Raw genomic sequence first — 17,365 nt, 5'->3', positions numbered from 1 at the left:
ATGGCAGATGGATCCTACAGCCATAAATACAACTTCAAATGCCCAACACCTTATTCTCGTAGGACAGACAACAACTTTCACCATGTAAGTGTTTATAGTCATTTTATACAGTATAAAAACTACAACCATCACTGGTCAAGCATTTACTCTGACCCCCGTGCTGGGTGCTTTACATGTCTTATCTTGTTTAAGTCATACAACAACCCTACAGGTTAGGTCCTATCAATTCCATTTTTCCAAAAGAAGACTGAGGCTTAATTAGTCTGCCTGAAATTTCAGAGTCCATTAAGTCATAGGATGAGACTCAAACCCACATCTGTCGGCCTCTTTTCCATTCTGCTGATTAACTCCTTAAACCTGGATGGTCTGGTATCTTATCATGTCTCTGTATAGCTAGAACAGAGAAAGTGGGGAGAGGTGTACCTACAGTTAAAGGAACAGGCCTACCACAGAGATCCTTTGGCCAGAGAGTTGAAGCATGATGTGGACATGGGTACATATAACACAGTGAGTGGGACAAGAGGGATGACATCACTGAGCAGAGAGAGTACGTGAGGTCAGGTGGGCTGGCTCTCAGCAGGAAGAACCAGCACCCCAGGTGGGCTGGAAGAGAAACCTGCAGCTAAGTGGGGCAATGGTTCCCCAGGAGACAAACCAAACAGACCTCCTGCCCTGCTTGGGGAGCAAGACTCATTTTTGATCCCATCAGGTGGTGAAAGAGCCACACATACACTGTTGTGCAGGGCTGTCTCTGACTCCAGGTCCAGACAGGGCTGAGCCTGTGGGAAATCCCTCCAGCCCCTGCAGAAGGCTGGTGTGGGGAAGGACAGACAGCAGGATGAAAACTGCCCGTGATGAAGACAGACTCCACTGAGAGGATGCAAAGAAATGCAGTGGAATCACACAGAGTTGAATTATAAAGTATAAGTGCAATTTGCAGAATATGAAAATAAGTGAATCTATAGGGGAAGTGGCACAGAACTTTCTAGAGCCTCATGCTCAGTCATATCAGGGACTTGGGTAACTCTTGAGTTCAATTTTAACCTGTCAAAGGATGCTTAATAGAAATCACAGGTTATCATTCATCAGAAATGCTAATGGGAGAGAGAAAGGAATTTACCAGAAGGTCTTGTTCAAATGAGTGAAAAGGTCTGGATGGGCCTGAGACTCTGCATTTCTAGAAAGCTCCAGGAGATATAGGAGCTGCTGGCCCTGACACCACAGTCTGAGTCACAAGGAATTAGAAAGCCAACAAGGGAACTGGGATAATCTGGGAGTGAGGAGAGGGGTTGCTGAGGAGATACCATGTAAAAAAGGAGAAAATGTAGAAAACTAATATTTTTGCACATTACAGCAAGGTCTAGTAAGCATCTCTAAAAGTGTATTATAGAAGTAAGAACTCTGAGCAAGAAAAAATAACCAAAACCATTCTATCTGGAGATTTGGAAAAATGTTTTAAAATGTCCCAGAACTCTAAAATCATTAAATCAACCACAAAACCATCTAAATGAAAATTGCAACCAGTGTTCAGAATCTAACCGGGAAGATTAAGGTGCTATTTACCTCATTTGGGGTCTTTATTTTTACTTGTTATTTTTTCCATGAATTAGAATTCTATGTAGTACCTATTACATTCTCCTATTGACTCTAACTTTCAGGAATCAGGACAGCAGAGGAAACAATGGAAAGAGAATAAAGCCCCATTTCTGCTGGGCGGGCTCACTCCCACATCCCCTGCAGCAGCCTCTTTCAATCAAACTCAACACCAAAGGGGTGACCCAGAGTGATGGGGTGGGACAGGTTAGCAGAAGAGGGAACCTGGGATGTTCACAGGTGGAGTAGAATCACTTCCTGAACACACTGTATGGATATCATTTCCAAACATAGAAATGAAGCTAACATTAAGCCAGAAGGGGACGACAGAGGATGAAATGGTTGGATGCCATCATCAACTTGAAGGACATGAGTATGAGCAAGCTCCGGGAGTTGGTAATGGACAGGGAGGCCTGGTGCTGCAGTCCATGGGGTCACAAAGAGTTGGACACAACTGAATGACTGAACTGATCTGTGATACTGGGAATAGATCAAGTCAGAGATCAAAAGCCAAGCTACCACAGTCATTAATTCAGTTTCCAAATTCAATTTTCCCTCAAACATTTTGGAATCTCAATAATCCTATGATTTGCAGTTTTTAAGAAGGAAGAATAGAATCTATTATGTTCATAAGTTATACTGCAGAGTTTCTTAAATAATTCCTATTTTATGGCTTTGGGGAAAATTAAGACAAGTGCAAATTAACAGTCACATTTACAACAGGAAATCTGACAGACACATTGTCTGAGAGTAAGCTAACATCACCTACAGTGCTCTCAGGGACAGGATTGTATCAAGATCTGTGATTAATGTTTTCCCAACAAAACAATCCTCAGCTTCTTCCTGAACTACAATGGAACTGGAAATAATTATGAGTTACTTTTAGTGCTGCAACTAACTGAAGCTGCTCCCTGGGTATCCTTTTGGCAATAAGTTGAATATATATTTTCATGTTACAAGATTATCATTCATTAATTTACAGCTATAGTCCACTAGGGGGTTGTGGTGGGAAGAGTTAAAGAGCAGTTCTTTCAGCTGTTCATGCAGTTGTCTTGTGTGTATGTTCTGGTTACTGGCTGCTGACACCTGTGTGTTACTCACCCTTGCAGAATGCCACTTTCTAGGGAAACAAGATGAAAATAAGATGCTCCTTGATTTTAAAAAGCCTCAAGGTACCATGAGATACAGACCTCAAATTACAAAGCACAACACAGATGCTATCTTACATTTTAATTATGATAAAGTTCACATAACATAAAATTTAATTACTTAACCATTTCTATGTGGATGGTTTAATGTTCAGTACATTCACATGGTATGCAACTGAGATTAAGATTTTTTTTTTTTGCCTCATAAAACTGAAATTCTATAACCATTAAACAAACAACTCCCCATTGCCACTCCCCAAGTCCCTGGAGACCACCATCCTACTTCCTGTCTTCCTGAATTTGACCACTTTGTCAAATTCATAGAATTTCACCACCTCACAAAAGCAGAATCAGAGTATTTGTGCCTTTTGTGTCTGACATTTAGTAAGATGTTGTCAAGGTTTAACCATAGGTCAGAAGTTTCCACCTTTTAAACATTGGATATTTCATTGTAAGGATTAGTTCCTTCCAATTTTTGGCTGCTTTGAACATAGCTGTACTGTGAATGCTACCTTCAAAGAGTATATAAGACACTGAAGAAGAATTGAGGGTCTCAAAGACGCACTAGAGTCGCCTCAGAAAATGAGGAGACTTTCACCATCCAGATGACAGAGGGGAAGGTCTCTGAGGCAGAGGGCAGACTGCACACTGGAAGCTGGGCGGATGTGGTGCTTTGGGAGAACTAACACACAACCCGAGTAGCGGTGTGTGTAAGTCAGGAGACATTCTGGCTGCAGATGGAGGTGAGGAAGAGCTTCCTACCAACTTGTCTGCTCTGGTTTATTCTCTTCTTCAAGAGTCTGCCCTGTTCCAGGCCAAGGACCTCAAGTTGAGTATAAAGGAACATCACAGCAGACATGGACACTGGCTGGTTCAGGTCACAAGTCTCTCTGCCATCTCCCATGTGGATCTTCCTTGCTCTGTTCAATTTGCTTTAGACTTTGAGCAAATCTCTAGGTCCTGCCTCCATCACAGGCCCTGGTTCCTCACCCTTGACTGAGTCATGATTCTGGGCTCCACTCTAGTAACAATGAGCTCACCCCATGGCCCCTGATGGAGTGGACTTAGGGCTGTGCACTGGTTCCTGCAGCAGCTCTCCCAGCCCAGTAAGGATCAGATCTGTGCTAAAGAAAGATTCAGTCTGTTGGGGGAGGGCAGGGGGATGGCAGCTCAGCATGGATGTATAGGAGGACAAGTCTACAGAAAAGACCAAGAGAGAGAGGAGCAGGTTGCAAACAGAGGGCACTGTGGGAGGAAGAGAAGATTTCAGAAATACAAAGAAGAAAAGATGGAAAGGAGATAGTGGAGAATTAGGGACAGGGAGCTAGGACTGACTTCCCAGACTTTGTATGAATAATCAGGTGTCACATATAGTGTCCCGGGTCAGGTTAAATTTGAGCCCAGGAGCCCAGGGCCCACCAACCACCATGAGGGAGCTCACAATACAGGGGATAAAAAATGCTTGTATCCCCATTCCATGGTCAGTTTCTAAGAAAAATTCACCTACATATCACTGATTAAATCTGCATCCATGAGGTACAAAGAGCCCCCTCTCTCTGACACACTGGCAAGGAAACCGAGAGCAGACATGATGCTAAATCTTTAGCTGGATTTTAAAGAGGCAAATGGCTTAAACTAACCTTTTCTCCTGGGTCAATAGGTGCTTCCAGCTCCTTCAATACCAGAGGCGCATTCAAGCTGTACCTGAAGTTGATATCATAAAAGCCAATCTCTCCACTATGGGGCCAGTATGGTGGTGGACGATACTCATATTCCCAGGATGCTTCTTTCTCAAGGTTTGTATATTCAATCCCCCTTTCTACTGAAATCATCTGAAACACACATTATATCACATGGGTTAGTATCAGAGAGTCTTTTTTATGGATGTTTAGAGACTGTAAATGAGACATTTTGCTTTTTTTTTTATCTTTATATCTGATCTTATATGGTTCAGAATATCCCAGGTCTCTTAGCATCCACACAGGACAGAAACAGGAGTTTGATGAGGCTTTGGATGATTTTCAAATTTGTTCATCATCTTCAACACTTTTGTGTACAGCCACTTCCTTCAAATTTATATTAACACTAAAAGAATTAGAGAAATGAATGGTAAGATTTTATTGATACACTTTTCACACCTGAATGAAAAACAAGAGCATTTTGTCAAAGAAAAGGATATTTATGGACACCAATCAGTAATGTGTGGCTACAGAAGGGCCATGTGTTATAGATAACAGAACTGGATTGTCATCAAACCTCCATTTAATTATTAGTCATTTTCTATTCTATTAGAAGAGAGAAGTGAAAAGATTTCATTTTTATTGCTTTTCTCCCTTTAGGAGAAGTTGCAAATATTCAAAACTGTATAATTTATATATTAACTAAGGCCTCCTGAACAACCATGACTCCACATCTTTGAGAGCACTTTCTGAGAGGGAGCTTATCCTACCAGAAAGAAGGGCCACCAGAGAATTCAGGTGTTCAACACACAAAGAATAAGTGATAAAATAGGGGAGGGGCAGGAGAGAGGAGCATATTAATTAAAGAAACCTCAAAAAAATGAATTATTTATTTTTAAAAATATGAGGAATCACCATTAAGAAACAAATATAAACAAGCTGCTAAGAAATTAGCTTTTCTCCAGGATTTCAGAACCTCCCACCTACAGACATTTATTGTATTTGAGGACAGTTTCATGTGAATATAAAACATTCTGACAATGGCACATGTAAGCCTGAGAAAAGACATACATACTTTATTTTACATTAACTTTAAGCAGATTGGAGAAGAATGTTAAAAAACTTTGTTAACTAAGATGTAAAAATAATAGTTTTACTATTTTACATAAGAATTGCTTTTATGCTACTTAACAGCAAGAAGACCTGGAAATTCTAAGAACAGAAAGATAAACATCACCATGTTCTCAACTTCGGCACTTTGCCTGACGCACCACTGGAACATCCCCGTGAGTGTGAGAGTGAGAGACAGGACCAGGCCAACCTGCCCGAGATCCAAAGCTAAATGAGGAAGAAGAGGAATAAAGTGAGTCAACTTCTCAACCCCTCACACAGGTCCTTCTGTCACTTTACAAAGAAGACTTCTTTATTTTTATGAGTTTTAAAGGAGTATAGTTGATTTACAGAGTTGCGTTAGTTTCAGGTGTATAGTAATGTGAATTAGCCATATATATATATATATATAATCCACTCTTTTAAAGTTATTTTTCCCATACATATCATTACAGAGTATCAACTAGAGTTCCCTTTGCAATACAGAAGGTCATTTTTAGTATCTATTTTATATATAGTATTGAGAAGACTTCTTTATAACATTTAAATCATTTGCATGTAATGATAGTATTACTCATAATATTACTTCTGATGACTGAGATACTAACACAGTTTAAAAAAAAACCCACTATGAGGGACTTCCCTGGTAGACCCATAACTAAGAATCCAAGCTTCCCATCAGGGGGCTTAGGTCTGATCACTGGTCAGGGGACTAGATTCCACATTCCACTACTGAGAGCTCACATGCTGCAACTAAAGTCCTGCCTGTCACAACTGAGACTGAAGATCCCGCGTGTCCCAACTAAGACCCAATGGAGCCAAATGAGAAAGTAAATTTTTAAAATATTATGAATTTAGAAAGCATTAATAATGTTGTTGTTCAGTCACTAAGTTGTGTCTGACTCTTTGCGATGCCACAGACTGCAGCACACCAGGCTTCCCCATCCTTCACTATCTCCTGGGGCTTGCTCAAACTCATGTCCATCGAGTCAGCGATGACATCCAACCATCTCATCCTTTGTCATCACCTTATCCTCTTGCCTTCAATCTTTTCCAGCATCAGGGTTTCTAATGAGTTGGCTCTTCTTGCCAGGTGGCCAAAGTATGGGAGCTTCAGCTTAAGCATCAGTCCTTCCAATGAATATTCATGACTGATTTCCTTTAGAACTGACTGGTTTGATCTCTTTGCAGTCCAATGGACTCTGAAGTGTCTTCTCTAGCACCACAATTAAAAAGCATCAATTCTTCTTTCTATTATTGGGATATTTTATTACTATAGACTCTCAGTCTCTTCACTTTCTTGCCATTAGAATGGTATCATCTGTATATTTAGGGTTATTGATATTTCTCCTGGCAATTGTGATTCCAGCTTGTGAGTCATCCAGCCTGGTATTACACATAATGTATTCTGCATATAAGTTAAATAAGTAGGGTAACAATATACAGTCTTGTCGTACTTCTTTCCAATTTTGAACCAGTCCATTGTTCCATGTCTGGTACTAACAGTTGCTCTTCACCTGAATCCAGGTTTCTCAGGAGACAGGTAAAGTGGTCTGGCATTTCTATCTCTTTCAGAATTTTCAACAGTTTATTCTGATCCACACAATCAAAGGCTTTTGTGTAGTCAATGAAGCAGACGTTTTCCTGGAATTCTCTTGCTTTCTGTATGATCCATCAAATGTTGGCAATTTGTTCTCTGGTTCCTCTGCCTTTTATAAACCTAGGCTATACATCTCAAAGTTTCCAGTTCATGTTCTGTTGAAGCCTTGCTTGAAGGATTTTGAGCATAACCTTACTAGCATGTGAAATGAGTACAATTGTATGGTAGCCTGAACATTCTTTGGCATTACCCATCCTTGGGATTGGAATGAAAACTGACCTTTTCCAGTCCTGTGGCCACTGCTGAGTTTTCCAAATTTGCTTATATATTGAGTGCGGCACTTCAGCAGCATCATCTTTTAGGATTTGAAATAACTCAGCTGGAATTCCATCACCTCCACTAGCTTTGTTCATAGTAATGCTTCCACAGGCCCACTTGACTTCACACTCTAGGAAGTCTGTCTCTAGGTGAGTGACCACACCATCATGGTCATCTGGATCATTAAGATCTTTTCTGTACAGTTCTTCAGTGTATTATCGCCAGGTCTTCCTAATCTCTTCTGCTTCTCATAGGTCCTTATGATTTCTGTCTCTTATACTAGTAATTCCAACCAGATTGAGATATACTTTACATTATTATATAGGTGAGGATCATGTCATTATTCAAGGTCATTCCTGGTGGCTCAGTTGGTAAAGAATCTGCCTGAAGGGCAGGAGACAGGTCAATTCCTGGGTCAGTAAAATCCCCTGTAAGCAAATGTCAACCCAATCCAGTATTCTTGCCTGGAGAATTCCGTGGACAGATAAGCCAGGCAACAGTCCATGGGGTTGCAAAGAGTCAGATACAACTGAGTGACTTTCACTTTCACATGTCATTATTCACATTTTTGTTCTTATGGCTTCAATTTTCATTGTATAATTTCACTTTCTGCATCCAATGTAGTTGCAGTTTCAACCACAAAAACAAGGCAATTTAATACTTTAAATCTAAAGTATTACTCTCATTGTTCCATTATCAAAGACTGTGATTCATGGTTATTACTGTGGAATAGTTAGGGATGGTAAATTCATGCCATGCACTCCAACAGCTGCTCATCTGGTATCCACACAACAGTGACGACACTGTTCTTTGCTACAGAGACTCTCTGCCCACTACACCAGACACCTACAACCAAGAGATCCAAGTAGCTCTAAAGTTAAACCTAAACCCTAAGCTGTACAAAAAGCTTAATAGTAAATTTGGTTCTGTCCATCCACGTACAGGACACTACCTGGAATGTTCAGAAGGTCAGCTTACTACAGTTGCATGGACCTCAACCAATTTAAAGAAAGATAAAAAGATAAAAGTTCTCAACAAAGACCTATCGTAAATAAATGAACAAACAAACAAACCACCCAAAGTAATCTACAGATTCAGTGCAATCCCTATCAAATTACCAATGGCATTTTTCACAGAATTAGAAGAAAAACGTTTACATTTTATATGGAAACACAAAATACCATGAGAAGCCAAAGCAATCTTGAGAAAAACAAAGTAGAAACTTGAAGCTGGGTAGAATCAGGCTGCTTGTCTTCAGACTATACTGCAAAGCTACAGTAACTGAAACAATATGCTACTGGCATCAAAAACAGAAATATGGATCAATGGAACAAGATGGAAAGTCCAGAGATAAACCCATGCACCTAAGGTCACCTATGACAAAGGAAGCAAGAATATACACTGGAGAAAAGACAGTCTCTTCAATAAGTGGTGCTGGGAAAATTGGACAGCCACGTGTAAAAGAATAAAATTACAACACTCCCTAACATCATACACAAAAATAAACTCAAAATGGATTATAGACATATATGTAACACCAGACAAAATATAACTCTTAGATGAAAACACAGGGAGAATTCTCTCTGACATAAATTGCAGCAAGATCTTTTTTGATCAACCTCCTAGAGCAATGAAAATAAAAGATAAACTGCTGCTGCTAAGTCACTTCAGTCGTGTCCAACTCTGTGTGACCCCATAGATGGCAGCCCACCAGGCTTCCCCATCCCTGGGATTCTCCAGGCAAGAACACTGGAGTGGGTTGCCATTTCCTTCTCCAATGCATGAAAGTGAAAAGTGAAAGTGAAGTTGCTCAGTCGTGTCTGACCCTCAGCGACCCCATTGACTGCAGCCTACCAGGCTCCTCTGTCCATGGGATTTTCCTGGCAGGAGTACTGGGGTGGGGTGCCATTGCCTTCTCTGAAAAGATAAACTAATGGGACCTAATTAAGCTTAAAAGATTTTGTACAGCAAAGAACACCATAAACAATACTGAAAAGACAACCTGCAGAATAGGGAAAAATATTTGCAAACAAAGTGGCTGACAAGGGATTACTCTCTGAAATACACAAACAGTTCATGCAGTTCAATATTAAAAAAAAAATCCCAATCAAAAAATGGGCAGAAGATTAAAACAGAAACTTTGCAACGAAGACATACAGATGGCCAAAAAGCACATGAAAAGATGGTCTCTCACCTCACACTAGTCAGTATGACCATCATCAAACATTCTACAAACAATAAATGCTGGAGAGGATGTGAAGAAAAGGGAACTCTCCTACACTGTTGCTGGGAATGTAAACTGGTACAGTCACTATGGAGAATGATATGGAAGTTCCTTTAAAAACTAAAACCAGAGCTGCCACATGATCCAGCAAGCCCATTCCTGGGCATCTATCCAGAGGAAACCATAGTTCCAAAAGTACATGTACCCTAATGTTCACTGCAGCTCTATTCACAATAGCCAAGACATGGAAGCGACCTGAATGTCCATCAACAGAGCAATGGGTAAGGAAGATGTGTTATCATATATACAATGGATTATTATCCATCCATAATAAAGGGCACAATAATGCCATTTGCAGCAACATGGATAGACCTAGAGACTTTCATAATAAGTGAAGTATGTCAGACAGAGAAACATAGAATATGATATTGCTTATACATGAATTCTAACAAAAGGCAACAAATGAACTTATCTACAATCAGAAATAGAGTCACAGATGTAGAAAATAAACTTATGATTACCAGGGGTAAGAGAAGGGAGGGATAAATTGAAAGACTGGGATTGACACATACATACTACTATATATAAAATATTAAAATAGGTAACTAATAAGAAACAAATGTAAAGTACAGGGAACTCTGTAATGACCTATATAGGAAAAGATTCAAAAAAGGAGTGTATATACGTATACGTATTTCAGATTCATTTTGCTATACACCATAAACTAAGACAACTGTGTAAACCAATAAAACTTAAAAGAATGGTCCGAGCCAGCCAAAGCAGGGGCCCAAGACACCACAGGTCTGCTGGAGGAACTTTCATATCTGGTCTTTGCTCTTAAAGATTCTGAAAGTCCAAAATAGAAATTCTTTTCTAAAGGCCAATTTATTTGAAACATTAATTAGCATGCAAATTACTTAAAAAAAGATATATGCACCCCAATGTCCATGGGGTATGGAAAAAGAATCTTTAAAAAAGTGGATATACATATAACAGATTCACTTGGCTGTACACCTGAAGCTAACACAACATCATAAATCAACCATACGCCAATCAAAAATTTTTTAAAGAGCTCTCAACAAGGACGTACTATAAATAAATAAGTAAATGGAGAAAAAGAAAGGACCACACGGTGGAGTCACATGCTGCAAACACTTTAATTTCATAGAACCAAGCAGTATATATTAGACAAGATGGCAAGAGTGTAATAACTACAAAGCTATAAACTGTAAACATACTACAAATATTCACATATTTACTTACTTTCTACCAGAATCAGGGCCCCAAAGGCAACAACAGTGACAAAGATGGCACAGGTGACATCCAGATACACAGCGAGCCATCGGGACGTCGTCAAAAGCAGGAACCAAGCCTCTGCATTTGTGAACCGTAATAAGCATAATACATAAACAGAAAAACCATGTTAGCTGTTTCTCATGAGGGAGAGCGTTTCCTCAGTTGAGGTACAGAAGATTTTATACAAGGTAGGACAGCAATGGAGAAGGCAATGGCACCCCACTCCAGTACTCTTGCCTGGAAAATCCCATGGATGGAGGAGCCTGGTAGGCTGCAGTCCATGGGGTCACTAAGAGTCGGACATGACTGAGTGACTTCACATTCACTTTTCACTTTCATGCATTGGAGAAGGAGATGGCAACCCACTCCAGTGTTCTTGCCTGGAGAATCCCAGGGATGGGGGAGACTGGTGGGCCGCCGTCTATGGGGTCGCATAGAGTTGGACACGACTGAAGCGACTTAGCAGCAGCAGCAGCAGGACAGCAAAGTCACACACTCAAGGAACCTGAAGATTCCAGAAAACTGGGTTCTAACCCAAGACAAGGTATGGGACACACAGGAATCAGTCCAGGAAGCAAGCATTGAAAATGTCAACCCACAGGTTATCAACAGAAATACGATCACAAGAAAGAAGATGGAAAATCATCTCATTGGTGCACTTTCTGCAGTGCTGGGCCTCAGTGTGAAGATCGTCCTCTCACATGTCGACTGTTCCCAGCTCTCAGACACAGACAGCAGAGCTCACACTGTTTCCAGCACCTTCTGCACTCACCACAGAGCCCTGCAGTGTTTATTCTTAGGAGCCAGTATCTACATGACCATCAGCCAACAGGATCTGCATGTGGCTTTCAAAATGCTATTTTATCTTCAAAATACAGTAACGATTGAAAAGTTTGACCAGGATTTTATAGACTTAGAGGAAATTCTGAATTTTCTACCTAGGAAAAACAACTTCACCAATACAAAGTATAATCAAGTGGGTGGCAAATCAGGAAATTAGTTTCGTCAATCACATCTGCTACCCTCCATGCTCTGAAACAAGTTGACAAACTACAGCCTGGGGGACAAGAATAGCAACCACCTGGTTCTGAAAAGAAAATTTTATTGGAAAACAGCCATTTGCTGATGTATTATCTTTGCCTGTCTTTGTGCTACAACAGCCAAGGTGAGTAGTTGCAGCAGATACAGTATAGCACACAAAGCCTACAATATTTTCTATCTGGACCTTTGCAAAAAACAAAATTTTACTGAGTCCTGCCCTAAAGAGACAGAAGTCCACAGGGCACAGTGATGGAAGGACAATGCAAGCCAGTCAGGGGAGAAAAGCAGGGGGTCATGGGGAAGAGGGGATCACAGAGGGGATACTGAAAGGAAGGGGTGGGCAAGGTGGGTGTGCAGAGGGGGACACGCAGGTGACAGAGAGAGAGGTGCTGGCCTACTAGGCCACTTGAGATGGAGGTCAGGCCTCAGAAGGCAGCACATCCTATCTGAAATTATTTCCAGAAACTTACAGACCTGAGTGCAAATCCTGATATGTGTCGAACAGCTCCTGAAACCTCTGTTCAGATTTGTATGCCCGGATGGTCCAGAGTCCCCGCAGAGAAGATGCTAAGTGGGAAAACACTGGGCTCCGAGCTGGGGAAGCAGAGACAGACACACAACAGAGAAAGTCAGGGATGCTGGATGCGAGGAAACCCACTGACTCCTGGGCTATGTGGTGACACCTCCCACCAATAGGAATCCTCCATGTGACCCTCACTCCTGCTCACATCCAGTTTCACTTTAATGACCTGGGAATGAAAGATTCTCTTTGAAACTATGTTTGACCAAATTCATTCACAGCTAGATTTAGATAAAGAAATTCTTTACTGGTTCTTTCATCAAGGTCCTCTCAAACATGCCTCCCTCCAAATTCTCCTGGCATCTCTCCAGGTAGAAACTGTTCACAAATTTTAAAAAATTTATTGAAGTATAGTTGATTTACAATAATGTATTAGTTTCAGGTATATAGTATGTTCATTCAGTTATGTTTTTCTGATTATATTCCATTACAGGTTATTACGAGATGCTGAATAAAATTTCCTGTGCTTTACAGTAAATTCTTGTTGCATACCTATTTCAAATAGTAGTGTGTCTATTAATCCCATATTTCGACTTTGTTCCTCCCTCCCTCCAATTCCCTTTGGTAAGTTTGTTTTCTATGTCTCTGAGTCTATTTCTATTTTGTGTACATATTTATTTGTATTATTTTTAGATTCCATGTATAAGTGACACCATATTTGTCTTTCTCTGACTTTTTTTAAAAAAAATATTATTCTCTAAATCCATCCATGTTGCTTCAAATGGCTATATTTTTTTCTTTTTCATTGTTAACCAATTTTTGAATCAGTAGCATTCTAAAATTTAATTCCTCATTAGAGTCCTCACCACCCTGAATTTTGATGAGTTACCTGTGTGCCATTTCCACCTTAGATGAGTAGCCTAAGGGCTGGGATACAGTCAGTACATCCCCCACCCTGGACCAGAGCCAGACACAGGACAGGGAGAGATGAGTAAGGGAGCAGACAGTCTGCCACCTCCCCCGTCCTGGGCCTCCCCCTGCACCTGCACCAGGAGCCTTTGTGCTGTACTCCCTTGTGCCCACAGGACCCAGCAGATGAGAAGCCTTTGAATGGTCTTGACTTCTGCTCCGAGAGCCTGATGGATGCTTTCATAACTGCCCTGCTGGATCTCTGAACCGCGACATGATCTAACACTTTCCCTTTGTCCTTTGTTCATGCAAAGAGCTGAAAGTGACTCGGTGGTGCCTTTGTTATCCAGTTGAGTACCTGTGTTCTCATCCCCGCATCCATACTGCTCTCTCTTTCTTCACTCTATTGACTAACTTTTTAGCTTCCTATAACATTTTGCTTACAGGAGCAACATAAACTCAGATGGAGATCATGCTCCAAATAATAAAGGCAAGGGACTGTGTTCAGGCCTTTTCTTCAGCCCAGCAGGTGTCCCAACCCACCCCCAGAACTCAGACAGGAAGTAGGATACTCACAGGGATGATGCAGGGGTATTACTGGGCCCATCACCCTGTCAGGACAATGCCAAGAGTCCAGCTCCAGAGAGCACAGAAAACTCACCAGAACCAGGCTCTCATTTCCTAAGCAAATGAGGTTACATCAACACTACCCATCACAGGCAGGGCTTCTGAGCAGGAAGCAGACGTGGTTGTTCCCCCAGGGAGAGTCCTGGAATGAACTCTCCAGAGTGGCCTCCCTCACCTGCTTCCCTGTCAGGAGATCAAAGTGCAGCTGATTCTCTCTAGCAGGGATGGAGGGCAGGGTGGACTTTAGAAACCAGGTTTCATCTCAGCCTTGAACACCAGGGAACCAAACCCCCCATCACCTACCTCACCTCATGCCCAAGAGTTACAGGCTGGGGGAATCTGGGCCTGTAAAATCTATCCTGCTTCTCTCAAACCCCATTTAGGGCTGAGCAGGATGCCAGCATGAGTGAACTGGAGGGTCTGCAAAGAAAATTAGCTAGTATAAAGGGAGAGGGGATGTCAAGGCTCCAGTGGTGTGTTACCCAAAGTAACACTTTTCCCACAAGCACTGAGCTCACTGTCCTGAAGCAGACTATGTCCCAGTCATGGTGTCAGCTCACAGTCACAGACACGTGTAACCCTACAGTTCACATGACTGATGTCTGTGTTTCCCACAAACCTGAGGACACTTGGTGACACACACCCCCAGGACGGCAGATCTTCCCGGGCAGGATGACCCCAGGCTGACAGCCCTGCTGCAGATGATCATTCAAGCTATGTGAGACCTGCTAGTTGTGAGTAAGTTCTTGATTGCCTCATGTTCAAGGTTCTAGTGCCTTTGGTCATGACCAGCAAGTACTTTACAAGCATCAGTTCAAGAAATCCTCATGAGAACTCCAGAGACTGAGGGATTAAGAGCACTCACTGACCAAGATTAACTATTTTAACCCACCAAAGTGACAGACCTGGGTGTGAGCCATAACTTTCTTAATCCCAAGGTTCTCCTTTTAATCACAACAGCAGTGTCTCAGTTCAGTTCAGTCGCTCAGTCGTGTCCGACTCTTTGCGATCCCATGAACCGCAGCATGCCAGGCCTCCCTGTCCATCACCAACTCCTGGAGTTCACTCAAACTCATGCCCATTGAGTCAGTGATGCCATCCAGCCATCTCATCCTCTGTCGTCCCCTTCTCCTCTTGCCCCCAATCCCTCCCAGCATTAGAGTCAACTCTTCGCATGAGGTGGCCAAAGTACTGGAGTTTCAGCTTTAGCATCATTCCTTCCAAAGAACCCCCAGGACTGATCTCCTTTAGAATGGACTGGTTGGATCTCCTTGCAGTCCAAGGGACTCTCAAGAGTCTTCTCCAACACCACAGTTCAAAAGCATCAATTCTTTGGCACTCAGTTTTCTTCACGGTTCAACTCTAACATCCATACATGACTACTGGAAAAACCATAGCCTTGACTAGACAGACCTTTGTTGGCAAAGTAATGTCTCTGCTTTTGAATATGCTAGCAGTGTCTCAGAGGGAGAATAATCAGGGTTAAGGGTGCTTGTGTGTGACAATGTGCATTTTTCTCCAGGCTTTGTTATATATGTTCAGAAAACCCTCAGGTACCATCCAACAGCCTTCACCACTACTGCACATCTTATTAAGCATCCGAGGTTGAACAGAGTTCCTGGGAATCTAGTATGAGAACTCCTTAAAACAGCAGACTTGATGATCCATGGTCCTAATACACCTGACACACATATTAACCCTCCCCTAACAATGCTTGTAGCAGACCTTGCTAGTTGATCCTAGCACCTTTCAGACAGAGTTTGGATATGGCTTCATCATTCAGGCACTGCCAAAGGCAAAAAGCTGGTTAGAGAAAGACAACCAAATACCACCTTGATTTTATGTACTTGTCCATTGCTATGCTCACTTTTGTAAAAATGTGCCCCTGAAAACCCTATTATAATTAGCTGGCAAATGTCATTATGATGAAAATGTCACCTAAGCTTCCAGAGGCAGTTAGGCAGTAGGATCTGAAACTAAACCTCAGGACGTCAAAAGTCTTGCACAGCACAAGCAGGATTATGCCTTCTTGTCATAGCAGTCAGGTGTCCTTCTTTTTGCTGGTGGCTCCAGTAGTGACCTGAAGATATACTCTCACTCACTCAGTTGCTCAGTTGTGTCTGACTCTTTCTGACTCCATGAACTGTAGCCCACCAGGCTCTTCTGTCCATGGGATTATCCGGGCAAGAATACTGGACTGGGTTGCTATTTGCTCTTCCAGGAAATCTTCCCAACTGAGGAACTGAACTCATTTTTCCTGCATCTCCTGCATTGGCAGGCAGATTCTTTTATCACTGAGCCACCTGGGAAGCCCTAAAACATACTTTCAGTTACTATTTAGAGAAAACAGTGGTGTCATCATTTCAGGCACAGACCTACCACCTAGAGAGAACATAATCAGCTGGCCACCACATTTGGTTACCTGGGGTGTGTAGGAGGCGGTATCTCGATTGAATTTAGTGTCTAACTTATTGCAGAGTACTAGGATGCAGGAAAATCCACATATCCCACAGAGATGATGTCAAAGTTCTCAGACTCTCCAGCTCAAATACTGAGAAAATCCAGCACTGCTTTTTAAAAAAGCCTCAGGAGCAGCCCTTCTCTCCATTTCCGTATGGATGCCTTCCCCAGGCAAAAATCTCTGTCAAGTGTTCCTTCTGGAACAACCCCTCATTGAACATACTAGAGAGCTGCTTTTCAGCAAGACTCTTTAATGACCCCATTTCATGGGCAGCCTCAAACCATAAAATATCTGAGGCCTTGTCTTCACAGAAGACCAGATGGAGCTCATCATTCCTCATCTGCGTCCCCAGGTCCTTCCATCAATCAAGTCACATCAGCAGAACGTCACACACACCTGGACTCTACTGCTCCCCATCCATCCAAACAGCTCACAAAACTGGACCTTACAAAAGTTAGCTGGTTCTCTTGATGACTGAAATTTTTCTTTACATCTTTTATGAAATGGATGATCACTATCCTTTTTGCAACTAATTAGAAAATATCTCTTTAAAAGGTGAAATTTTTAGTCGCTCAGTCATGTCCAACTCTTTGTGACCTCATGAACTGTAGTCCACCAGGATCCTCTCTCCATGGAATTCCCCATGCAAGAATACTGGAGTGGGTTGCCATTTCCTTCTCCAGGGTAACTTCCCAACCCAGGGTTTGAACCAGGGTCTCCTGCATTTCAGGAAGATTCTGAAGTCAACAGGGAAGCATCTTATGTGTTTATTATAAAAACAAAACATGCAACTGCCACAGTGAAAAAAAACTCATTTGACTGGATAACTGAGATTTTTT

At 41.8% G+C, this 17,365-nt stretch overlaps 1 protein-coding gene across 1 annotated transcript in view; it reads right to left on the bottom strand.

The window, feature by feature from the left end:
* The window catches only part of LOC113888461 (multidrug resistance-associated protein 4-like), a 162,961-nt gene that overhangs the window by 47,124 nt on the left and 98,472 nt on the right, over positions 1-17,365 (bottom strand). Inside the window, 4 exon segments of the mRNA XM_027535587.1 lie at positions 4,382-4,573; positions 5,658-5,758; positions 10,936-11,046; positions 12,484-12,603. Of these exon segments, the coding sequence (XP_027391388.1) occupies positions 4,382-4,573; positions 5,658-5,758; positions 10,936-11,046; positions 12,484-12,603 (524 nt within the window).

This window comes from Bos indicus x Bos taurus, unplaced genomic scaffold, assembly GCF_003369695.1.
Source record: "Bos indicus x Bos taurus breed Angus x Brahman F1 hybrid unplaced genomic scaffold, Bos_hybrid_MaternalHap_v2.0 SuperScaffold_100147, whole genome shotgun sequence".
NCBI lineage: Eukaryota > Metazoa > Chordata > Mammalia > Artiodactyla > Bovidae > Bos > Bos indicus x Bos taurus.
This window is presented reverse-complemented; position numbering and strand designations above follow the sequence as displayed.